This window comes from Scyliorhinus torazame, chromosome 22 (assembly GCF_047496885.1).
Source record: "Scyliorhinus torazame isolate Kashiwa2021f chromosome 22, sScyTor2.1, whole genome shotgun sequence".
Lineage (NCBI taxonomy): Eukaryota > Metazoa > Chordata > Chondrichthyes > Carcharhiniformes > Scyliorhinidae > Scyliorhinus > Scyliorhinus torazame.
In genome coordinates, this window is record NC_092728.1 from 52,892,273 (window position 1) to 52,918,661 (window position 26,389).

At 49.2% G+C, this 26,389-nt stretch overlaps 1 protein-coding gene across 9 annotated transcripts in view; it reads right to left on the bottom strand.

The window, feature by feature from the left end:
• Nucleotides 1-26,389, bottom strand: part of paxx (PAXX non-homologous end joining factor) — a 58,076-nt gene that overhangs the window by 13,674 nt on the left and 18,013 nt on the right. Inside the window, exons 1-4 of one of the 9 annotated variants that reach the window (XM_072488224.1) lie at nt 18,740-18,812; nt 15,038-15,171; nt 11,028-11,088; nt 9,440-9,573 (exon numbers count right to left, since the gene is read on the bottom strand). In XM_072488224.1, the coding sequence (XP_072344325.1) occupies nt 9,440-9,573; nt 11,028-11,088; nt 15,038-15,153 (311 nt within the window). In that variant the 5' untranslated portion in view covers nt 15,154-15,171; nt 18,740-18,812. The other 8 variants (XM_072488222.1, XM_072488227.1, XM_072488226.1 and 5 more) reach the window with 8 other exon arrangements.

Below are 26,389 nucleotides of genomic sequence, written 5' to 3' on the forward strand. Positions count from 1 at the left end.
CGTACAATGTTCAGCCACCTTACAGCGTTGTTGGTGCTAACCACTGCGCCACCGTGCTGCCCTGTAAAACCAAGTTGACCTATTCTAATCATATGATGCTTTTCCAAGTGCATTAAGGCTCGTTTAATTTTAGTTCCCAGCACTTTCCTGATAATTGATGTGAGAAAGAGCATGGTTTTGGTGACATGCTCTGACAGCGGAGCCCTAGGGAGAGAATGATCGGCACACGACTGTCGATCACTGTTTCCCTCAGGAATACACCTGAGCTACTTCCCTGGGAATTGTGTGTGTTCATAGGGCAGGATTGGGCTTTGGCTGCTAAGACCTTCCTGTTAACTAGTTTGCCAGAGCTCACTGAGCTACCACAGGGAGACTGGCTGCCTCTATGAGCTGTTGCATATTACGATCCCAGACCAGACCACAAACAGTGGCTAGGATACTGAACCAAAACCCCAATATTTTAAGTTATTCGTAAGACTGTGCGGAAAGAATGATCTTGCTCCAGGAGTAGATTGCATGAAAAAATAGGGCTTTGGTTTTAAAACAAAACTTTATCACATCTACAATATTAAACTTTTTAACTCCACACCCGAAAAGAACAGATTACAATGCACCTTAAACACTACTACTCAATTTCCCGTTAAACAACAAGAAACATGCATCTCTCAATCTATCGTACTGTGAGAGAATGGTGGACTCAGCGTCAGGCAGATCAGAATTCAACTCCTCTCCCCAAAGTTTGTCCAAAGATATGCCCCTCCTAAAGCCTTTTAAAATATCTCTGTGTTCCTTGATTCCGATCAGCAATGGCCTCATCTCCACAAGCTAAAAACAAATAATCTCTGCCGGCTGCAAACCCCATGAACTCTCCAGGGACCTTCCCAATCAAACCACAGTCCATTTGTTCAGACTGAAAACCACGGGCGGGCTTCTCCGACCCCCCGCCAGGTGGGAGAATCGCCGCGGCGCCGGGATGCGATTCTCCCACCCGTGAAAACGGCCGCGCAAATGGCGCCGGGCCGCACGGAGAATCGGCACACACAGCAGCCCCCCCATGAGGACAGGGCCAGCGGACGGTGGCCCTGGCAGGGGGGACGGCCGACAGGTGCCAGGGCACCGAGGGGGGGGGGGGGGGCGCGTGCTGGCAACCGGGCCTGCCATGCTGCCCATGGCACCTGGTCGTGGAGGGGGGTATACCAATGATGAAACCCTGTCTACTCCAACCCCCAACAGATCGTACAATGTTCAGCCATCTTCCAGCGTTGTTGGCCGCAGTGGCGGGAGCTGCTGCCCTGCATGAGGCCCAGTGGGAGCTGGAGCACGGGCGTGACAGGGAGGTGGTGTTGCTGATTTTGGCTGTTGTCTCTTAATTTGTCTCTGTTTAATTACGTTTGCTCAAGAGTCGCCAGGTATCTTCCGACACCGCCACAAGGTTCAGAACCGAATACTGATCAATGACTCGATACACAAGTTAGTAAGTTCAAAAGCAATGCTCATTTATTTACACACAGTCAAATCTACTCATGCATAAACTCTACAAATAAACTACCACTATTACTAAAGCCTATACTTAGCTTTGGGCGCCCACTCAGTCAGAGGAACAATGGCCGTTGCTCGGTTCTGAGGCTGCTGGGTTGAGCTGTTTACAGGATAGCAACTAGGAGTGTCTATCTCGTAGCGTGCATTGACTTGGAACTTACTTGGTCTGCTGCAGCTGCTCGGCAGGTCTCTCTCTTCGCTGAGAGTCAAAGCCATAGAAGAAAGATTCTCCCTTGGGGGATACCTTTTATACTGAAAAGGGCTTTGCGCGCTTTTGGGCGGGCCTTGAACTTGGCCTCAATTAACTGGGTCTTTCCCAATCATTTGTCTCGATCTTCCTCCAGTAGAGGGGTGGTTCCCTGATCGCTGGGCGTGTCCTAGGTGACCGTTGGTCTGCTTTGTTTTAGTCTCTTCTGGCGCCGGGGTGTCTGCCTTAACATTGTGTATCTAAATGTTTCCCTTTTGTCCCCGGAGATGGCTCATTAGTATGTAGATTGTTTGGTAGTTTCTGTCCTGCCTGACAGCTTAAGGTTCTAATCAACAGACAGAGCTTGCACCTGCTTGTTTCTTAGCATTGTCCAATTTTCCCTGCATTCTTTGCAAGTGTCCATTTTGTAACCGGGACGTGGCCATCCCAGATGGCTACAGTGGCAGAGCCAGCAGTACAGCAGCGGGCCGCAGTGGGGCACATGCAAGGTGCCCAGGCCGCAGTGCCGCACACCAGAGGGGCAGGAGGGGCACCATGCCGTGCGGGAGCCACAGCACGGGGATGCCGAGAGGGAGGAGGAGGAGGGTGTGCCATGGCCACGGAGGAGTCCGATGCGACACCGTCAAGGACCTCCCGGACAGGGCGTGCAGGAGGAGACCGCGGATGAGCCGCGAGACCGTCGCCCACATCTGCCACCTGATGGCACACCTGGCACCACGGGACCGGGTGTGGACATGCCCTCCCGGTGTCCGTCAAGGTGACGGTCGCCCTCAACTTCTTCGCGACAGGGTCGAGTGGGGACCTGACTGGCATCTCCCAACCATTGGTGCACAGATGCATCCGGACCGGTACATACAGTTCTTGCGGACCGCGCCCATCAGGATGCCCGCACAGCAAGGTTCGCCGCTGTTGCCCAGATGCCCATGGTGCAGAGGGCGATCGATGGAGTGCACATCGCCATGCGGCCCACCTCGGAGGAATGGACCATGTGCCTAAACAGGAAGGGTACACAGTCAATGAACGTGCAAGTTGTCTGCGACCACAGGATGACAATCCCCACGCCTGCGCTAGGTACCCTGGCAGTGTGCATGACTCCTTTATACCAGCCCAATCGTTCATCCCTGCCATGTTCGAGGGACACCCACCCCGGCTGCGGGGCTGGTTGCTGGGTGACAGGGCAGCACGGTAGCATAGTGGTTAGCATAATTGCTTCACAGCTCCAGGGTCTCAGGTTCGATTCCCGGCTTGGGTCACTGTCTGTCCGTCGTCTCCGTGTTGGTGTCGTGTTGTGTTCTTTCATGTCTGTCTGTCCCCTGTGTGCTGGTGTCCTGTGTCATCGTGTCGTCACTGGACTGGGCCGGGGGGCTGTTGTTGGAGCTGCCATCCCCGTCGCTGCGAGAGACCCTGTGTGCGCCCAGGCTATGGATGCGGGCTGTGTCTGCCAGGTGCGCCTGGTGAGTCTGCGTCGGCTGGCCGTCCAGGTGCTGGATGCGGGCGGCGTCTGCCGGGTGCTCCAGGTCGGTCACCGCGTGGCCCTGCGACACACAATACACCATCAGGTTTAGGCAGGTGCAGGGGGGTGTGGTTCGTGGGAAGGGGTGAGGGGGGGGCGGAGGGGAAGGGGGCGGAGGGGAAGGGGGCGGAGGGGAAGGGGGCGGAGGGGAAGGGGGCGGAGGGGAAGGGGGCGGAGGGGAAGGGGGCGGAGGGGAAGGGGGCGGAGGGGAAGGGGGCGGAGGGGAAGGGGGCGGAGGGGAAGGGGGCGGAGGGGAAGGGGGCGGAGGGGAAGGGGGCGGAGGGGAAGGGGGCGGAGGGGAAGGGGGCGGAGGGGAAGGGGGCGGAGGGGAAGGGGGCGGAGGGGAAGGGGGCGGAGGGGAAGGGGGCGGAGGGGAAGGGGGCGGAGGGGAAGGGGGCGGAGGGGAAGGGGGCGGAGGGGAAGGGGGCGGAGGGGAAGGGGGCGGAGGGGAAGGGGGCGGAGGGGAAGGGGGCGGAGGGGAAGGGGGCGGAGGGGAAGGGGGCGGAGGGGAAGGGGGCCAGGCAGGGGGGGGGGGGGATCTCACTTGGTGGCGTGCCCCTGACCTTGGCATGGGCAATCTCCCGGTCCTCGGGTGCACGGTGAGCTGGCGCAGGTCAGCTTCACCCCCTCCGGTCCGGGCTCACTCCCATTGGTTAGGGGCGCTCTTTTCCTTGGGGGGGGGGCCTCATGGCTGTGGTTGTACCATCCCCCTGGGGAGGGGGTCGGTATCACACATGTTGGTGGTAGGGGATTGGTGCCATGGTCACATGTGGGGGGTAGGGGGATTGGTGCCATGGGCACACTGCTGGGTCCTCACCTGGCTGTCCTCAGTCGGTCGTGGAGGGTTTTGCGACACTGCGCCAGTCCGGAGTGTCCCCGTGGTGGCACTCACGGCCGCACCCACCTCCCTCCGCCGACGGCGGGCCACGTTGGCTGGCACCCTCGGCCGGGTCCGGGGTACAGACGCCCCCTCCTCTCCTCGAGGGCGCCCAACAGCGTCTCCAGGTCATGGTGTGAGAACCTGGGCACTGCTCGGCACGGTGCCATGGTCCCCCGTCGGCGACCTGTGCGTTCGTGACACCTGTTGTGTGCCGCGGCGTTTACGTGGCGCCGGGTCTCCGATGCCACGCCGTGCTTCCCGCCACGCTCCTGCTAGCCCCCCTGTAGGCCGGAAAACATCCGTTTTCCCCGCCAGCGCCCGCACTCTGTCGCTGGAGCGGAGAATCACGGCCCACATTCCTTCGGCAATTTCACCTTCTGGTACCTAAAAACACCCAGATCCTGCAAAACAGAATGCCTTTGAAAAAACAAGTGACCACTGCTGTCAGCCACACTCTAATCCCAGGCTTTTAACCCTTACATTGCCCAATACTTAGAAGCTAATATTCCTCAAAGTCTTCCAGTCTTCACATGCATTGTGTTTAGGACAATGGAATTGCACCTCATTTGCAAATTTTTCGAAGGTTGGGGGAGACAAGGGAATAGAGAAAATTAGCAAAGAGGTGAATACGGGTCAGTGGCTTAACAGGTCGGATTACATTCATTTTTCACCGAAATAACTCGCTGTGGGATTCGCGATATATTGTAAGAAGTTATCGACTATATGACGGTGTGTTGAAGTAGATATTGCAGCCACCAATTTGATTCCTGCTCGATGGTTCTGTCAGAAAAAGATCTCAATGTCACAATAACCCCTCCTGAGGTTTAGCAGGATGTTGTTTGGGCTTTTCTGTTTGTCTCATCTGCTTTGCTGCTCTTAATTTTGATCTAACGCTGGCTCCTTTTCCTTGGCACCGACACTTTCTACACCCAAGCACCACCAGAGCTACCGTTGGTTTGTGGTTAACCATGTGGCTGGAAGCAGCAGGTGCTGCTTATCCAGCTGTCGGCAAAGCTCAGTGGTTAGCACGGCATGTTTCGATCCCGGCACCCGGTCACTGCCCGTGTGGAGTTTGCACATTCTCCCCGTGCCTGCATGGGTCTCACCCCTGCAACCCAAAGATGTGCAGGGTAGGTAGATTGGTCGCCCCCAAATTGCTCCTTAATTGGCAAAAAAGTGAATTGGGTACTCTAAAATTTATTTTGAAAAAACTCAGTGGGCCGCATTCTCATCTCGGAATCGAAGGGCTGCGGGTTTAAGGGTCTTCCCCAGGGGCCTGAGCGCATTATCTAAGCTGACACTCCAGAGCCGTACAGAGGTAGAGCTACACTGTCAGAGGTGAAATCTTTCAAATGAGGCGTCAAATCAAATCTGCCCTCTCAGGTGGATGTTAAAGATCCTTCCCCATCGAGGTAAGTTGAGGTAAGCTGGGCAGCACGGTAGCACAAGTGATTAGCACTGTGGCTTCACAGCGCCAGGGTCCCAGGTTCGATTCCCCGCTGGGTCACTGTCTGTGCGGAGTTTGCACGTTCTCCCCGTGTCCGCGTGGGTTTCCTCCGGGTGCTCCGGTTTCCTCCCACAGTCCAAAGACGTGCAGGTTAGGTGGATTGGCCATGCTAAATTACCCGTAGTGTCCATAAGGGTTGGGAGGGGTTATTGGGTTGCGGGGATAAGGTGGAAGTGAGGGATTAATGTGGGTCGGTGCAGACTCGATGGGCCGAATGGCCTCCTTCTGCACTGTATGTTCTATGTAATCTATGTAATCCCACTGCAGTATTCCGAGGAGCAGGGGAAGTTTTCCCCGGTGTCCTGGCAAATATCTACCCCTCCGTCAACATCAGTGAAGCAGATTATCCGGTCATGATCATGTTGCTGTTTCTGCACAAATCTGCTGCTGAATTTCCTGTATTACAACAGTGACTAAACTTCAAAAAGTACTTAACTGGCTCGGAGGCGGAGACTTCCGGTGACGGCGGGCGGGAGGCAGCCGCACATTGGAGGACTCCCGCTTGGGAACGGCATTTTCAGGGTCTAACGCCCGGTCCCAGGGGTAACAGAGGCGGCAAAAGCAGGGAGAAGGCACAGTGAAGGGAGATGTCGAGAACAAGTAAAAAAAAAAACGGCCGCGAAAAAAGCGGCTGAAAGCCCGTCGTGGAGTGGAAAGGTCACCGCAGGGACGGCAAGAAAAGTGGAGGCTGGGGCACCAGGGAAGGCCGCATTGCCCACGGCTGAAGAAATGACTAAGGTGATGGCCGCGGAACTCGAAAGGTAGTTCACAAAACACATGGAAACGATGAAGGAGATGGGGGCGGTATTGAAAGTGCTGGTGGAGGAGGCGATTGCCCCGGTGAGGGCGGCGGTATTGAGCTCAGATGCGGAGATGCGGGAGCAAGGGGAGGCGCTGAAGGAAGTGGAAGAGACATTATTGCAGCACAGTGATCAACTTACCTCGATGGGGAAGGAGATGCGGAAGGTGATAGAGATCAATGAGGGTCTGCGAGCCAAAATGGACGACTTGGAAAACAGATCCAGGCGACAGAATCTGAGGATTGTGGGTCTGCCCGAAGGAGTGGAAGGCCCGAGGCCAACTGAGTATTTTGCCACAATGTTGGCAAAGCTGTTGGGGGAGGGGGATGATCCGTCCCAACATGAACTGGATCAGGCTCATCGGTTGTGGAGGCCTGTACCAAAGGCGAGTGAGCCGCCAAGAGTAGTGACTCTGCGTTTTCGTAGGTACAGTGTGAAGGAGAAGGTCCTGTGCTGGGCAAAGCAGAAGCGGGTGGTGCAGTGGGCTGGAGCTGGTATACGTGTATACTAGGACTTTACGGTGAAGCTGGCGAGAAGGCGGGCTACCTTCAGGCGGGTGAAGAAGGCACTGTACATAAGCAAGGTGCGGTGCAGCATTGTATACCCAGCTAAGTTGAGGGTGACATACAAATCCAAGGACTTTTATTTCGGGACGGTGGATGCAGCGGAGGAGTTTGCGAAGGCAGAAGGACTGTGGGCATGAGAAGTGGGCATGTACCGATGTAGCTGTATTTTTTCACTGCGGTGGGTGTATGTGCTAAATGAGCCAACGTTGTATATACTTGGACAAGGGAAGGGAGGAGACTTTCACTTGCAATGATGGTTCTTTGGAGCTTGGGGTTTGTGCGCTAAAGGGGATTTCTTGGTTTTCTTGGGGCCGGACAAGGGGGAAAGAGACCCGGGCGGGGGCCTCCATGCTGGCCGGTTTAAGCTAACCCAAAAGACTGCTGGGAAAAGCAGCCAAGAAGACACAAGCAGGCAGCTGCAGACAGTTTTGCATATTCGGCTCTGGGAAGGTAGCCCAGATCGATACTCAGGGCTATCAACAGCCCATCAACCCAGGTATTTGCAGTTGCATTCAGGACTGTTTGCAGCCCATCTATTCAGACATCCACAGTTAAATCGGCTATCCCCGGGAACAATTGCAACATATTAGCAATTGAATACCGGGCCAGACCTGTCGGCGCCTGCAGTGGCCGAAACAAAGACAGGTGAACGACCACCCCCCGATCGAGGAATCGCCTCACCATTGGACACATCGACCCCAGAGATTGGGGACAGAATCCAATCACTTGGGACTCAGGGTCAAGGGCCGCCCCGGGAGGCGGGAAGACCCTGGGACCTATAAAAGTAAAGGTCCAAGTTCAGATCTCTCTCTCTCTCCTCTTCACCTGCTCGAGACCTTCGCAAGACCAGCCACCGGCAACTGTAAGTTTGAATCCAACGATCGCTATCCGGTAGAGACACCTAGCCACCGACCTGTAGCAGCCTTTTGAATCCCGCGGGCCAGATTTGATTGGACAAGCCATTCGTTTCCCTGACCTGGTGGGCTCTTCCTAAAGTTAAGTATTGGCCAGTAGTGATAGGTTTATTATATAAATAGTAGTATTAGGGTATTAATATTGCTTGTTGTATATAATAAATGACCATTGTTTTAATCCTTACTAAGCGGGGTGCTGTATTATTAATCATAACCTGAACTTGAACCACGTGGCGGTATCAGAAAGATACCTGGCGACTCGTGAGCAAAGGTGACGTAAACAGAGCAAATAGACTAAAGTTAAAAAGAGCAACACTGCGGCCGTCGGAGCCTGGCAGAACAGGTTACGGTGAGTCTAGCCGGGGTGGAAAGATGGGGGGGGAGGAACAGAGGTTGGGAGGAGGATTTTTGTAAGAGGAGGTGGAGGGGAGGGGTCGGGGAGGGGGGGGGCTTGCAATGCATGGGTGTCATCTACGGTACTCTTTCGGGGATCGGATGGCATTGAATGTTAGGGGGAGGGTGGACTCTGTAGGTTAATGGTGACCATAGGCGATTCCTAATTCCTTTCTCCTTTGTTTGTCCCACTGTGGGTTTGTATTATTTCATGCTTATATTGTCAGGTGGGTCATTGCTTGGGGTGGTGGGAAGATGGGATCATTGTTGTTGATAAGGAAATTGACTTTGTATTTGTTACCATTTACCGCTGGTGGGTGGGGTGTAAATTCTGGAGAAAATGGAGAATAAAAATATTTTACAAAAATTAGCTCGGAGGCATTTTGGGGTCATGCGAGTTCATGAAGGATACCATATAAATACAAGTTTATCTATTTTTAAAAAAAACTTTCCCCCTTGCAACCTTGGCCCAGCATCTCCAGGTACAGCATGGTTCAGAGACGGGAGCCTTGTCGCTGCTTCCTACTACCCGGGGTGCACTGCTCCCCGAATTCTCTGTGCTCACTTTTGTAGACAGAAATGGCTCTAACCACGAGTCCTATTTGTGCAAGTTCCATAGCATCATGCTGCGTTTTCTCACTTGGTCAAGAATTTGCCAGGACAGTTTCCCTGGCAACTCTCAGGGCTCCAGTGCAGGCGAGTAAAAGCCACCACGTGGAAGATTCAGGAGAAACCAGGGTGAAAGTGGGCGGTCTGATCGAGGTGTCCAAAACGTGAAGAGGATGGCTGCAGCGACACGGGGCGGTGGGGATGTTTGAACAAACAAGCAGAATCATAAAATTAGAGCTAGCCATTCAGGATTGAAATTGGGAGTGGTTCTTCACAAACTCAGAAACCTGGACCTCTCTCCCTCAAAAGGCTTCCGGAACTTTCAACACCGAGATGGACGGATCTTTGTTGGTTCAGGGTATCGAGGAAAGGATGTGGAATTGATCAACCATAATCCAACTGAATATCACAACGGGGCCAAGCGGCCACTCCTGAGGCTATGTTCCTCAATCATCACTAAATCCCCCCCCCCCCCCCCCCCCTCCCACCCAGTGAGTGGCGGATACACACCTGGTTCTAGAATGGTATTCTTCAGCGGTTTTCACCCCATGTGCGGATTTCTGACGAAGGAAAGTAAATATTGTTGCCTTACGAAGCACAGCGTTGGGATTAATGACAGTGCAGCGAAATGCCGATGAAATATGCTACTGGAGAGGAAGCCAGATTAAATTGCACGAAACAAATGTGGAAAAGCACTCACACAACCCTTAAACATCACCTGTATATAGCTGGCTTGCAATGCCGAACAATGCCCGCAGCGCGGGTTCAATTCCCGCACCGGCTTCCCCGAACAGGCGCCGGAATGTGGCGACTAGGGGCTTTTCACAGTAACTTAATTGAAGCCGACTTGTGACAATAAGCGATTATTATTATTATATATCAGGAACATGACAGGGATCGTGGGGTCAGGATTGGCACCCTGTAACGCCGTCTCATCTGGGCCAAGGGAAACAGCAGTAGAATGAACTGGGCAAAACTAATGGGATAATTTAACAGGAAAAAGCAAGTTGTGTCAAAGGTCCTCTTCGTTGATCCGCATATAAAATTTTCACAGGATTCTCAGACTGTGCCACACTACCACACAGAGGCACAGTGCAGAGGACAGGCTCGGAAAGAGGGAGGGTCAGAAGAAGGGTCACATCGGGCCTCACACACCAACAATCCACGGCGACCCACCAGACTCTATCTTGTGGTCACAAATAGTGATTTAATCATTGTTAAGCCAATGTGCAGCTGATTTTGGCGATGACGTGAAACTGCAATTTAAACACATCTCTTGTCCTTCAACTAAATACCCAATGGCATTGATCATGGGCCGGCACAGTGGTTAGCACTGCTGCCTCACAGCACCAGCGTCCTGGGTTTTATTCTGGCCTTGGGTGACTTTGTGGAGTTTGCACTTCTTCCCCGTGTCGACGTGGGTTTCCTCCGGGTGCTCCAGTTTCCTCCCACAATCCAAAGATGTGCAGGTTAGGTGGATTGGCCATGATAAATTGCCCCTTGAGTGTCCAAAGATGTGCAGGTTAGGTGAATTGGCCATGATAAATTGCCCCTTATGTGTCCAAAGATGTGCAGGTTAGATGGGTTTATGGAGTTATGAGGGAGTGGGCCTACCTAGGGTGATCTTTCAGAGGGTCGGTGCACTCGATGGGCAAATGGCCTCCTTTTACAGTGTAGGAATTCTATGGCGAGTTGCTGTTTTATAACAATCGGGGTGTTATCAGCAAAGCATGACGAGGGCAGTGTGCCAAGGAAAGTGTCCTCAGAAGCAAGTGGGCCAGTGACCGGAAACACAGGGGTTCGTGGAGCGACTCCGGAAACCTGCCTGATGGGGCCATCTGGTGGTCAGCACCTGGAGCTACACTGACAATTTACACAGCCCAGTTAAATAAGGAAATGGTGGCGCAAAAGAATGAGCAAAAATCTCGACAACGGAAATTAAGGTTTGTGGATCGGAACTGCACAATTTGTGCAAGGTTTTCAGCAGCATATAATTATAAAAAGAGATGGCCAATTGGCAGCAACAGAGTAGAGCACCTGTGCAATGATTCTGTCAAAGTCCTCCAACTTAAGGAAAATGAGCAGCTCTGCAACTCACATGTTCCTCCAGCTTCTGTGCACTAAAACCCGTACTCCAGACATCCACCACATTTGTAACACTGCAAAGGAAAGGGAGAAAGCAGCTGTCAGGACTTCATCTTTCAAAATCAAAATGCAAGAATGGAATGAGTAGCTAAAGTTGGAGGCAGAATGTAGCACAACAGAGTTTTTTCAACTCAGGGCCTCCATTCAGCATTCAGCTCAGGGGCGATTGGTCTGAAAGCCCAGACGGCTGTAAAGGTTCAAAGTGCGTGTGCCTGAGCTGCGTAAATGCCGCGTGGCTCAGTTGGGAGCACAGTTGCTTCTGAGTTAGAACCTAGAGCTGAGATACAAGCACATAACCCAGGTTGGCATCCCACTGCGATACTGAGAAGGTGTTGCATGGTAGAGGTGCCAATTTTGAAAATGATTCCCCCCCCCGCCCATCCCCCCCCCCCCCTGCCCCCCCCCCCTCCCCCCCGTTAACGTCTTCCATCATAGGGAAAATAAAGCAGAACACCTGGATCAGTTCAAGATAATCAGGCAGAGTCAACATGGTTTTGTAAAAGGGAAATCACATTTAACCAAATTATCGGCGCTCTTTGAGGAAATACAATGTGCTGGCAATAAAATACCATACTTAGATTTCCAGAAGATATTTGATAAGTTGCCACATTAAAGGTTATTACAGAAAATAATAGCTCATGGTGTAGTGGGTGACATATTGGCATCAATAGATTGGCTGGATAGCAGAAAGCAGAGAGTAGGTATAAATGGGGGGTTTTCAGGTTGGCAGAGCGGTCTGCCGCAGGGATCAGTGTTGCGACCTCAGCTTACGATAATTTATATAAATGACTTGGTTGAAGGGATGGTTTTCAAATTTGCTGATGTGTAGGTAGGAAAGTAAGTTGTGAAGAGGGCATAAGGAGGCGACAACAACATATAGACAGGTTAAGCAAGTGGGCAATGATCTGGCAAATGGCATATAGGGAAATGTGAAATTGTCCGTTTTGGCAGGGACGATTAAACAAGGCATATTACCTAACTGGTGAGATATTGCAGAGCTCGGAGGTACAGAGGGGATTGGTGTTTTCATTCATGATTTACAAAAGGCTAGAATGCAAGTGCAGCAAGTAATTTGGAACACTGATAGAATGTTCTCATTTATTGCGAGGGGAATTGAGTACAAAAGTAGGGATGCTATGCTTCAGTTTTGCAGGGCAATAGTGAGGCCACATTTGGAGTACTGTGTACAGTACTGGTCACCTTATACAAGGAAGAATGTAAATGCTTTGGAAGCAGTTCCGAGGTTTACCAGGTTAATACCTGGGATAGGCAGGTTGCCTCATGAGGAAAGGTTGGACAGACTAGACTTGTATCAACTGGAGTTTTGAAGAGAAAGAGGCGACTTGATTGCAACACAACATCCCGAAGGGTCTTGACTGGGTGGTTGTGGAGAGGATGGTTACTCTCATGGGAGAATCAAGAACTAGGGGTCGCTGTCTATAAAATAAGGGGTCGCCCATTTAAAACAGCGATGAGGTGAAATCTGACGGCTCATCCTGAAAAAGTGGTGAGAGCAGAATCTTGGCAGAGAGCCCTGAAAAAGCTTGCAGGGGGTGGGGTTTGAAAGTGTGTCAACCTCTATGGTGTGGGGGGGGGGGGGGGGGGGGGGGTTCTTAAAATGGAAAAGTCTTTGCAAGCATACCAAGTTTATAGAGGCTTGGTGAGCACTGCATTAATCTTCTTAGGTAGTCCTCGCGAATGTGCCTATGTTTGCACAGCATTCGGAATGTACGCCTAATCTTTGCAGGTGGCTCATAGGTGGCTCATGCATAAATACTTACAGACCTGCCTCCCACGCAGAACATGAGAATCATTGGTGTTCTCCTGTAGCTGACGCGCCCCCCCCCAGCATGCAGCTAATAATCAAAATGCTGAATTGCCTTGCCTAGAAAATACCCCGAGCCTGCATGTTTCTTCAGACCTGAGAATATTACAGGAGCGCTCTTGTGAAAACTGCACGTGATGCGGCAACATTATGTCAAAACTCCTGACATTTAACAATTTTGCTTAAAACAGAAACTTTGACGCAAATGATTTTGAGCATTACTGCTACATAATTCATTGTGGTGAGTAATCTCAAAATAAATAATAAAAATACCACCTGTCCAGACTTAGATGGGGTGGTCTGATTGTCCAGTGATGAAATCCAGAGGTTTCTATAATGATAACTGGACACCAGAGTTATGGGCAGAACGGTAGCATAGTGGTTAGCACAGTTGCTTCACAGCTCCAGGGTTCCAGGTTCGATTCCCGGCTTGGGTCACTGTCTGTGCGGAGTCTGCATGTTCTCCCCGTGTCTGCGTGGGTTTCCTCCAGGTGCTCCGGTTTCCTCCCCCCGTCCAAAGATGTGCAGGGTTAGGTGGATTGGTCAGGCTAAATTGCCCTTAGGTTAGGTGGGGTTACTGGGTTACGGGGATATGGTGGAGGTGTGGGCTTAAGTGGGGTGCTCTTTCCAAGAGCCGGTGCAGACCCGATAGGCCGAATGGCCTCCTTCTGCACTGTAAATTCTATGATAATTCTATGAGTGCAATTTGTACATGAATCCATTTCACGGTCACTTTTGTTTTGTACATTCGTTATTGGCGAGCTACTGTGGTTTCTAGCTATTATCATGGCACTTTACTATAGGAGGTGGCCATTTTGCACAATAAGCTTTTGCCAGCTCTCTTTGCGAGAGCTGTTCGGTTAATCCCACCCTTGCACTGTCCCCATAGCCTTGCAAATATTTCCTGTTGATGTTTTTTATCTAATGTCCTTTTGAAAGTTATTATTGAACCTGCTTCCACCACCTTTCTAACATTGCATGATGACTGGCTGTACTAAAAACATTTTCCTCATCTCATCTCGTTCTGCTTTTTCTGCCAATCACCTTAAATCAGCGACCCCTTATTTATAGACAGCGACCCCTAGTTCTTGATTCTCCCATGAGAGTAACCATCCTCTCCACAACCACCCAGTCTAGACCCTTCAGGATGTTGTGTTGCAATCAAGTCGCCTCTTACTCTTCGAAACTCCAGTTGATACAAGTCTAGTCTGTCCAACCTTTCCTCCTGAAGCAACCTGCCTATCCCAGGTATTAACCTGGTAAACCTCGGAACTGCTTCCAAAGCATTTACATTTTTCCTTGTATAAGGTGACCAGTTCTGTACACAGTACTCCAAATGTGGCCTCACTATTGCCCTTCCGGTTGTTGCCACTGGAAACAGTTTTCTCCTTGTTTATTCAGCAGAAACCCTTCATAATTTTGAACAATTCTCCCCTTAGTCTCCTCTGCTCCAAAGAACTTCTCTGGTCATTTGTTGTAACTGAAATCTTTCAACTCTGGTACCATAGGTTCCTTGCTGTTGTCGTCCATACCAATATTGATGAAGCCAAGCCTGTTTCGCAATCTCTACTTGCCCTGCCACCGTCAAAGACTTACGTATGTACACTCATGGGTCTTTGTTCCGGAGATGCTTTCGCACAGTGCTATTTATTTTAAATGACTGCTCCTCATCCTTTCTGCCAAAATGAATCATTTCGCAGTTTAAATTACATTTGCCATGCGCCTGCCCATTTCATCAGTTCATCGATATCCTCCTGAAGTCTGACCCAATCCTCCTCACTGATAATGACATTTTTGTATTGAAGTTTTGGGTTAATCAGGCTGCTGAGGTAAGTTTTGAAACCATACACCCGAGTTTCATTAAAGAAAACACTCCCGGAGCGGATGTTTTTTTAAAAAAAGTATCTGGCTTTACGTTATAGCCGAGTTGTAGCAGGCATAGCGTCAAACTCAAGCTGTGTTTGGCGGCTTCGCCAGAGGGTCCATCCTTCTGTACTCCGAGCAGGACCTGGCCCCAGAATTGTACTGTACCTTCCCACCGATCGCCAGCAGATGTCTCCATAACTAGGCCCTAGAATCCCACAGTAGCCACCTAATTCTTTGTCTGAAATTGTTTTCCTCTCTCCCTCATGGCTTACCACAGATTGAAGCTCTGAGTCCCAGGGTGGGTATAGCAAAGGTACCTCTGATGGCTTTCAGGAAGGGTGTGGATGTGCAGAGACCCGATGGAGGGCAGTCGATGCTCTGCTTCCATCTTCCAGAGCGGTTATTTCTTGTGGGGGGAAAAAAATGCACATTTGCTAAAATAGTTACAGCATTGTCACATACAAACACACAGTATGCACTGTAAGGTACAATACCAAAAAATGCAGATTGTAACAATTCTCACTACATGGTGCAACAATAGATCTAAAGTAGATAATATTATGTACTAAAAGACCAAACATGATACATCCTGTGGTGCACAATATATATTAAAATGCATGACGTACTGTGATTGCATTAATACTGCAAGGACAAATAATACCAAAGGCAACACTAATTCTCGTGTGGAGAATTTGGGTTAATAAGGGGCAGATAGCGTGGATTTGTTAGCGGCAAATCATGACTGACTAGCTCGATTGAATTCTTTGATGAAGTGACAGACAGAGAGGATTGACAAAGGTAAAGCATTTCTTATATGGATCTTGAAAAGGCATTTGTTGATGCAAAACCTGGCAATGCAGTAAATAAAAGTAAAGTCTCCATTGTCCCAGGTGACCATAGGCTGCTTTCCTCTTTGAGAGGGGGGAGCTGACTGGTGGTGATTTAACCTGAGGATCACCGGCCCCTCAGGCGAGGGGCGGGGTTTAGAATAACCTCAGTCAGTTTGGGAATTGAACCCACGCTGCTGGCCTCAGCTCTGCATCACGAACCAGCTGTCCAGCCGAATGGACAGTAACAGATTACAGGGAGACACAAGACAGACTGGGGAAACGGGCAGACATGCGACGGTTGCATTTTAATGCGGGTAAATGTGAAATACGCACATCGGGAGGAACAACATGGGAAGGGCAGTACAACCTCAATAATACTATCTTAAAATGTGGAGCAAAACAGAGGGATCTGGAGACCAATGTTCACAAATCCTCGGAAGTGGCTGGACCATCCAGTTAAGAAACCATGTGCCACACCCGGCTTTGTAAACAGGGGCACCAAATGCAAAAGTCATGCTAAACATTTACAAATCACTGGGGTATTATGTGCAATTCTGGGTACCATGAAGCAAGTCAAGGCTTTGAAAGGGGTACAGGGGAGATTTACCAGGATGATCACCGGGAATTTAGTTATTTAAGAGAGATTGGAGAAGCTGGGATTGTTCTCCAGCGAGTGAAGGAGGTTAGTGGTGCCAAACTATGGAGAGCGTTGGAGGAAGAATGTTGGGGGAAACTCTTTCCTCTCGAAAGTGGTTGGTAATCAGAGGCCACGGGATTGATAATAAAATGCCAAAGGAACTACAGGGGAAGCCAAAGGATTGTCACACTGCAGACGGAAGCCATTCGGCCCATCGTGTCTGCGCCCACTCTGCATGAGAAACTCACCAAGTCCCATTCCCCCGCCTTCGCCCGTAACCCTGCACACTCTCCCTTTTCAGATAACAGTCTAATTCCCTTACGAAAGCTTCAATTGGACCTGCCTCCACCATGTTCTCAGGCAGTGCATTCCAAACCTGAACTACACGATTCGTGAAAAACATTTTCCTCACATCGCTTTTGCTTCTTTTGCCAATTACTTTCAATCTGTATTATCAATCCTTTCACGAATGGGAACAGCTTCTCCCGGTGTACTCTGTCCAAACCCCTCATGATTTTGAACATCTCCATCAAATCTCCTCCGGCCTGCTTTTCTCCAGGGAAAACTGTCCCAACTTATCCAATTTACCTTCCTCACAGAAGTCTCCCACCACCGGAGCCATTCTCGTGTATCATTCCTGCTCTCTCTCCAATGCCTTCACATCCTTCCCAAAGTGCGGTCCCCTGAAATGAACCCAATTCCCCAGCTGACAGCAAACTAGTGGCTTAAACAAGTTCAACACAACCACCCTGCTCTTATGCACGGTGCCTCTATTAATAAATGTTAAAACAAGATTTTTTTTTTCCACAGAGTGTTGTTGAGATCTGAAACACACTAACCGCAAGGGTGGTGTAGGTAAACTCCACAGTAACTTTCAAAGAGAAAACAGACATAAATTGAAGAGGACTAATTCTGGAGAGTAGGATTAATTGGATAGGTTCTTTCAAAGAGCCAGCACAGAGAAAACAGGCTGAATGGCCACCTTCCGTACTTCAGTATTCTATATGCATGGTAGAATCCATAGAATTCATACAGTGCAGGAGGTCATTCGGCTCATTGTGTCTGCACCGACTCTCTGAAAGAGCACTCTACCTAGGCCCGCTCCCCTACCCTATACCCGTAACCCCACTTAAACTGCACGTCTTTGGGCACAAAGGGGCAATTCAGCATAGCCAATCCTCCTAACCTGCACACCTTTGGACTGTGGGAGGAAACCGGAACACCTGGCAGAAACCCACGCAGCCACGGGGAGAACATGCAAACTCCATACAGACAGTCACCCAAGGCTGGAATTGAACCCGTGTCCCTGGTGCTCTTGAGGCAGCAATGCTAACCACTGTGCCACCATGCTGCCCTACCTTTCGCTTGGGTCCAGGCCAGAATCTATGGAGCTGGTGCTCAACCTAACATTTGGAACATGAGGGGCAATTTTGCATTGCCAACCCACCTAATCTGCACACCTCTTGACTGTAGGAGGAAACCGGAGCACCCGGAGGAAACCCCACAGACACAGGGATAAACTCCACACAGTCACCCAAGGCCGGAATCGAACCCGGGTCTCTAGCGCCGTGAGACAGCAGTGCTAACCACTGTGCCGCCCCGGTAATGTATACTAAGACCAACTGAGGATAAGCAGTATAAAGAAATACTATAACATATCAATCAGATCACCATAAATAGCATATTATACAGTAAATACTGAAACATAAATACTGTAATGGAAGTGCTAATCCACTGCGCCAGCGTGCTGCCCCGAGACAAGTTATTTTACACAGCGGGTAATGGAAGCAGGGACGATAGTGACATTTAAAGGGCATCTTGACAAATACTTGAATAGGATGGGAATAGAGAGATACAGACCCTGCAAGTGTAGAAGATTTTAGTTTAGACGGGCAGCACGGTCGGCACAGGCTTGGGGGGGGGGGGCTGAAGGGCCTGTTCTTGTGCTGTACTTTTCTTTGTACTGATGGTTAACACTAGTAAATATTGACAGCACATCTAGACAGTAAAATGCTGCAATACTGTGTAACTAAATATAACACATAATTAACAACTTAACAAGCCATGGTATAACATGAATACAGGAAGCATTGCAACACTGAATACTATATTGCTATATAAACAATACTGTACAAACACTACAGCATTCAGTAAACACCAAGAAACACTGTTTGACTAAATACTGTAATGCAGTTAATATTGCAAGACGGGAGATAGATCACCATTTTAACATACTGTGAAAAAGTAAATGACTGGGGCTGCTCGTTCCCTGGACAATGACAAAACTGACGTTGCGATATTTTGGGTTTCGCGATGGTTAATAACCGGGTGTGTTTCACAATTGGAGAATGATTGCCCCTCCCCCAGTAACCTGGTTAACACTGTGTGTGCCGCAGGCACTGGGTTAGGGTAGCAGTGTGCGCTGGGTTAGAGTAGCAGAGTGCGCTGGGTTAGAGTAGCAGAGTGCGCTGGCCACCAGCGCTCCCTCTAACCTCACTGACACCGACCTCCTGCTGTGTGTGTGTGCAAGGAGCGCGCTGGCCAGCTCTCTCTGTCTCTCTCTATCTCCCACACACCAACAAAACTGCACAGGAAAACTCTCCCAGAAAAATTCGAGCACTTTTCTTGACAGCACCATCTAGTGTTGCAGGAGTACTGCGGGTGGGGAAACCTTTACCGTCGGTATTATCAAGAGGAGCGCGTACATTGTTGGAGAGCACAGGGACTGAAGCACTCACTCCCATCTAATCACATTCTCCTGCAGTCTGAGAGACATTTTCCTCTTTTATCGTCACTCTCTGCAGGGGTGCAAATTGCACCCGGGACCCTGGCGTTATGAGGCAGCGGTGCTAACCACTCTATTGGAGTGCTCAGGACTGAAAACGTAAATGTGGGAGTGGGAACCAGTGGCACCCACGTGATGATGTAAAGGGAGTCACATGATTAGCAGTCTGAACGGAGGTAGCACATGCTGCCTCTGGGGGTCGGTTTAGCTCAGTTGGCTCCAACAGCATGCGGTCAATTCCCGTATCGGTTGAGGTTATTCATGAAGGGCCCGCCTTCTCAACCTTACCCCTTGCCTGAGGTGTGGTGATCCTCAGCTTAAATCACCACCAGTCAGCTCTCCCCCTCAAAGGGGAAAGCAGCCTATGGCCATCTGGGATTATGGTGACTTAGCCCATGCTGTACAACTGTACAGTAAATACTACCTGTTCAAACTCTATGGCAGGATTCTCCGGCTGTTTGCAGGAGGCGGGACTCTCTGGTCCCACCCGCAGCGCACTCCTGCCCTTGGGTTTCTCAGTGGCGTGAGGTGGCATCAATGAGAAATCCCATTGACAGGAAGAATCCTGCCACCAGCGAATGGCATGCTGTCTCCCGCCATCGGGAAACACACAGCTGGGAAGCCGGTGAGTCTCTGAACTCCTTCATTAGACAACCCCAACAACGTATAACATTCACCAGAGCACGCAGAGATCGGATCAAAGAGGCAGAGGTGATATCATGAGGATTTATTTTTCATAGACAGTGAATTGTGATGAGCTGGAACGCACTACCTGATTGGGCGATGGAAGCAGATTCAATGCAAACCCTCATAGCATCACGAAACATTAGAGCACATGAGAAGATTGTTTAGCCCATCACACTTGTGTTGCCCATTAAGGCAGTTGTGCGTCATGCCACCCCCCCCTCAAGCATTTTGTTCATAAATGTGTAAGTTCCTCATTCTCAAGAATCTTTCCAACTCTCCTTTTAAAGTTATTTCTGGAATGATGTCGGGTGCTGTTTGAGAGGGTCAGTGCAGATTTGATGGACCGAATGGCCTCCTTCTGTACTGTAGGGATTCTATGGAAAACCTCCCAACATCTTAAAAGCCAGCTGTTAGGTCACTTCTTACCTTTTCCTGTTTGTAGGAGAACAGTCCTATCTTTTCCAACTTCTCAGAAGTGGACAAGGTAGTCAAGAAAGCATATGGAATGCTTGCCTTCATTGGACAGGGCATCGAGTATAAAAACTGGAACGACATGCTGCAGTTGTATAGAACCTTGGTAAGGCTGCATTTGGAATATTGCGCACAATTCTGGTCGCCACACTACCAGAAGGATGTGGAGGCTTTGGAGAGGGTGCAGAGGAGGTTTACCAGGATGTTTCCTGTTCTGGAGGGTGTTCGCTATGCGGAGAGGCTGAATAGCCTTGGACTGTTTCCATTAGAACGACGGAGGTTTAGGGGCGACCTGATAGAGGTCTACAAGATTATGAGGAGCATGGATAGAGTGGATGGGCAGGCACTCTTTCCCATGGTGGAGGGGTTAGTCACTTGGGGACATAGGTTTAATGTCTGTGGATCAAAGTTTAGAGGAAATGTGCAAGGCAGGTTTTTTACACAGAGGTGAGTGCCTGCAAATGCGCTGCCAGAGGATGTTGTGGAAGCAGATACATTAACGGTGTTCGAAAGGCATCTTGACAAGCACATGGTAGGATGGGTATAGAGGGATACGGCACAAGGAAGTGCTGAGGGTTTTAGCCAAGGGTGGTATCATGACCGGTACAGGCTTGGAGGGCCGAAGGGCCTGTTCCTGTGCTGTATTGTTCTTTGTTCTCCTCTTAACTCAAGTCCCTCATCCCTAATAACACCCTGTCAACCATCTCTGTACCCTTCCTAAGCCACTTACATCTCTCTTAAAGTGCAGCACACTGTATTATCCACTCTTATGGATAAGAGGGGGTTTGGTGAAAATAGCCCTGATTTCACTCCTCACCACCCGTTCGTCAACAGGAACGGGTTTTTCGTTTTTGATTTTCCCTCTTTTTAAGCATAAGTGGGATATTTCCCTACCGTTCAGTTTTGGTGTGGTCCAATTTCCATTAATAACCTGATAGGAGTTGGTTTAGCACAGAGCTAAATCGCTGGCTTTGAAAGCAGACCAAGGCGGGCCAGCCAGCACGGTTCAATTCCCGTACCAGCCTCCCCGAACAGGAGTTTCACAGTAACTTAATTTGAAGCCTACTTGTGACAATAAGCGATTTTCATTTTCATTTTCATTTCATAGAAAATGCGAGATATGCTGAACCAAAGGGGTTAGTTTATTTTACTCAGTGGTGGGTATCGCTACGTAGCCCCAGTACAATCACACAATAAAAGAGTGATAAGGGAAAGAAAGGGGTTAGGCAAAAACCACAGACCAGATAAGAATTACTCTTTCACATGTGTCCAGAGTCCAGAATCAAAAGTCAATTGGTGCATTCATTCAGAGAGGCTAGCAGACTGAAGCTAATGCAGGATTATCCACTTTTCCAGTCACGCTGATTTCCAAATGAGGAGAAGCAGATAGTGTAAGGATCCTTCCTGATGATTCCCTTATTTCCTCTTTTTTTATTTTTTTACCGTTATCATTATGAACGTTTAATGAACCTGTATCTTTAAGTCAAGCAGCAAAGAGAATGAGGAATTCCAATAGTTGCAGTATAGGGCGATGGTTTCAAGCAGCAGAACTCAGACTTTGTGCCACCCGAGAGATGGGGTGGGACCCGATTCGACTGGTTGGCTGGTGCCCAATGAATTGGCCACAAGGCCATATTCTGCCCGGTAACAAGTGGTGATTAGTTCCTACCGAGGTGGGATGATTTTCAGAGACCTAGGAAAAGCAGAGTTGGGTCCTGGATGCTCAAGGAAGAAGATGCTATGAGTGCCTGCTCTTCCTCTCCACTCTCTCTCCTGAAATGCTGTGGGCTGGATTCTCCGATTGTGAGGCTATGTCCTGACACCGGCGTGGGAACGGTGACATTTTACGCCCGAGACTTTGGTGCAAAATAGCCACCAATTCTCTGTGCAGCTGGGGGCTAGGATGCCGGCAGCGTAGAGCACCCGGCTCTAGCTGCCGATACGGCCCGGAGAATTGCTGGGTCCGTGGCTGCGCATGTGCACAGCGGCGGCCTGCAACGGCCACGCTGTGTAACATGGCACCGGCTGCTCGCGGACCCGGCCTGCAAAATAGTAACCCCCCTTTGGTCAGTTCACGCGCTCTGGACCATCCTACAATAGTGCTCCCAGCGCCTGATAAAGTCCCCCCTGCCCGTGGATCGGCCCTCCTCCGACTGTGGCAGCGCTGGACTGAATCCGCAGCCGCCAGGCCGATTTCCCGATGGGTGAGACCATGAGAGACCCACGCCGTCGGGAACTCGGCCGATCAGGGGCGGAGCATTGGGGGGTGGGCCTCCGGCAACGTCCTGAGGCCGTCGATATATCGCGCGGCGTACTCTCGGAGTACACTGCTTTGGAGGGGGTGGAGCATCGTGAAAGCGGCACCGCCCCCGATTTGGTCGGGAACTTTGATTCTCGGCCAATCGTCAAACGCGAATTCGCCGTCGGCGACCGTAGAATCCAGCCCAGTGAGCCGTTGTATTTTTGAACCTACAGAGAACCTGAATCACTGAATCTACAGTGAAGACCATTACAGACTGAAAACAGAGACCTCGACCTGAAAGCCTAGTTTGAAGGAAAGTGAGCTTAAAAACAACCATCTTAAACAAAGACTCTTTATCTTTTTATTCATATTTTCACGCCTCTCTTCCCCTCTGTGTTTCTTCGTTTGGGTGGAAGGTAAAGTGGGGGATTAGGAATTAGATAATAGTTAACCAGTTGTATTTGCTGCATATTTCATTACAGTTCTTATTATAAATAAAAGTAATTATATTTAAATTTGCAAACCTGGTGACTGTAATTATTGGGCAGCCAAAAGCCGAAGCGTCTGGGTATTTTTCTAACAATTATTGGTTCATTCAATTGTGTTGCAACACCAGTTCAAAAGGGGGCTGGAATTAACTGCTCTCTAGCCCAGAGTGTCATAACAGTAGGCATGAATTATTCAGACATTCCAGTAGAAACAGTGATGATGAGGGCCACGTAATTTAAACCCAGTCAGGGCTTTGGCTCTGCTGCTGTGTTGATGACGGGAGGTGGAAGACTGCCTCTTTTCACTTCACAAGGCAATATTACAGGTTCTAGCAGCTTGGAGGAGGGGGGTTTACCCGACATAACCTCCACTTCTTGCTCTTGGTTTTGGATAAGGATGTATATTGCTGGTCTGTGTTCTTGAGATGGGTTAATGTTTTGAGCAATTCAAGCAATAATAAGTTTATCAGAAGCTTCAGGATCCTTTGTCCTTGCAGATGGGCCATTTCAGTTGACCAAATCCTACCTTTGAAACTGAAAGTGCCTTTGCACAATCCCTTTGGGCTATGTTAAAACAGGGTTGTTAGCACATCTTCAGGAATAACAAGATTGTAGCTGCTCTGAATGCCAGGAAGTTCCTAGTGCGTGAGTCATAGTCAGCAACATAGTCAGCTCCCATCATTGTAAAGCCTTTGTCCAGTTTTAAAGATTGATCAATTAGCCATGCCAACATATATATAAAATGAATTTTATAAACATATTGGGCTGGATTCTCTGCTGGCGGGATTCTCCGTTGCGCCGGCAGTGCACCCATGCCTGCGGATTTCCCAACGGCATGGGCCTGCCACAATGGAAAACCCCATTGGCCAGCTGGCGGGACGGAGAATCCCATTGCCGGGAGCGTGCCACACCAGGAAACTGGTGTAGCAGGATGGAGAATCCCGCCCATAGATTGAGGTATTAGCTTCAAGACACCACAATAATCCAGCTGATGCCTAACTAGTGATTTATGAAGTTAGAATACAGTCTCTTTACTTCTATATTTTACTCCTATTTTATAAACCCGAATAACCCAAATGCTTTCTTAACTGCCTTATCAAATTACCCTGCCACTTTTAATAAAGTTTGTGCATGGAGACCAAAGTCTCCTGGTTCAACTAAATTTTTTAATATGATGCCAATTATAGTATACTGCTTTTCCATATTGTCCCAATTATTCTAATTATAGTATACTGTCTTTCTATATTAGCTCAATTATTCTAATTATATAGACTGTCTTTCCATACTTAATCTCCCAAAGGACATCACTTTACACTTCTCCACATTGAAATCCACCCGTGATGCTTCTGCCCATTTGTTTGATATATACTTGATTAAATAAAACAATCAGGGCTATGGTTTGGAATGCATTGCCTTAAAGGTTGGTAGAAGCAACTTTTAAAAGGGAATTGGATATAAACTTGAAAAGAAGAAATGTGCAAGGTAGAGCGGAGAAAAGGGACTAAATGGATAACTCTTTAAAAGAGCTGAAAGATGTTTGAAGGTCCAGATGGCCCCCTTCTGTATTGTCAGATTCTCTGATCTTTAATGCCTACATGTGTGCAGCAACACACTTTAATGTGTCAATTACAGGTCAGCATTTCCAACAATGTTCAACTCATTATTTCAGTGTCACTGCAGTTCATGTGCACAAGATCGCTTAGAGAGATTGAACCAAGGGTGAGCATACTATCGTGTCAATGATACTCCATAGCTTTGGTACAGTGAGGATAATTTCTGGATTGTTTGAGACAACCAGGTTGTAGCGTTTGATGTGCCATAATCTGTTTGTGTAACTACTCATATCTAAAAGCAAAAACATCAGATTCATTGGTAATCTTGATGATGAGAATGAATTAAAAACTTTAATGAAACACTTTGGACATAATGATGCTGACCCAAATGGAAAGCAATCAACATTTTAATCTTGGACTGAGTTATTAGGTCAGAATGCATTCATTTTACAAGCATTAGGTCCTTTGCAAATGGGGATGGTGTCTGTTTCAGACTGATTCATTTGCAGATGACTGCAGCAAGTACTGTGCAATCTTATATCAGTTTTTATACCAAATTAATGAAGCTATTTTTCTAACCACAGAGATGAGGATTTTGGGCAGTGTTGCAATGGAGGAGAAATGGGCTTGGATACTGAACTGAGGGTGGATGGAATAAGATGCCATCGCGACTTCCGGTGACGGCGGGCGGGAGGCGGCCGCACAATGGAGGGCTCCCGTTCGGCCACGGCATTTTCGGGGCTTTAAGCCCGGTCCCAGGGTCCGCGGAGGCGGCAGAAGCAGGGAGAAGGCACGGAGGAGGCACAGTGAAGACACAGGAGGAAAAAAAGAACAAAGAAAAATGTTGAGGGTGAGCAAGAAAACGGCCGGAAAAAAAACAGCTGGAGGTCTGTCGGGGAGTGGAAAGGTCACCGCGGGGTCACCAGGAATAAGATGCCATCATCTGGTTCAGCCCAAAGTGGATAAGGAGGGAGTTGGATTTGATGGCAAAGAGTATCGGGTTTGTGTCAGGGGCCAAACATGATAAATACAACTTCCCTAATATTTAGCTGGGGAAACATACAGATCACCCATGCTTGGATATCAAATAAACATGGACAACACACCGTTCAGGGGTGCAGGCATGGTGGTGGGGATGAGGAGGTCGGTGTCATCAGTGTACATGCGAAATCTGACTCCGTGTGCTGAATTTCCGTCCCTTCATGGCAACGGGATTCTCCGGTCGCACTGCAGTGAATGGCAAATTGGTTGAACGCTAAATTCGCCGTCCTCGCCAGCAGGGGTAGCGGGTCGAACTCACAGCGGAGAATCTCGGCATATATCTCCTACCATATTAGATAGGAACAGAATGTGCATGAGTGCCAATAGGGGTTTTGGAGGTAACATTACAGGTCCTACCTCATGTTTATCTCTCAACTCACACCACCAAAAACGGATATTTGACCATTGTTCCAGTACTGCTCGAGGGATCTTGCTGTGCACACATTGTTTGCCATGTTTCCAAGGTGACTACAGCGACCGCACTTCAAAAAATATATAGTTTGTTTGGCCGTAAACCATAAGACCATAAGACATAGGAGTGGAAGTAAGGCCATTCGGCCCATCGAGTCCACTCTACCATTCAATCATGGCTGATTTCAACTCCATTTACCCGCTCTCTCTCCATAGCCCTTAATTTCTCGAGAAATCAAGAATTTATCAACTTCTGTCTTAAAGACACTCAACGTCCCGGCCTCCACCGCCCTCTGTGGCAATGAATTCCACAGACCCACCACTCTCTGGCTGAAGAAATTTCTCCTCATCTCTGTTCTAAAGTGACTCCCTTTTATTCTAAAGCTGTGCCCCCGGGTCCTAGTCTCCCCTGTTAATGGAAACAACTTCCCTACATCCACCCTATCTAAGCCATTCATTATCTTGTAAGTTTCTATTAG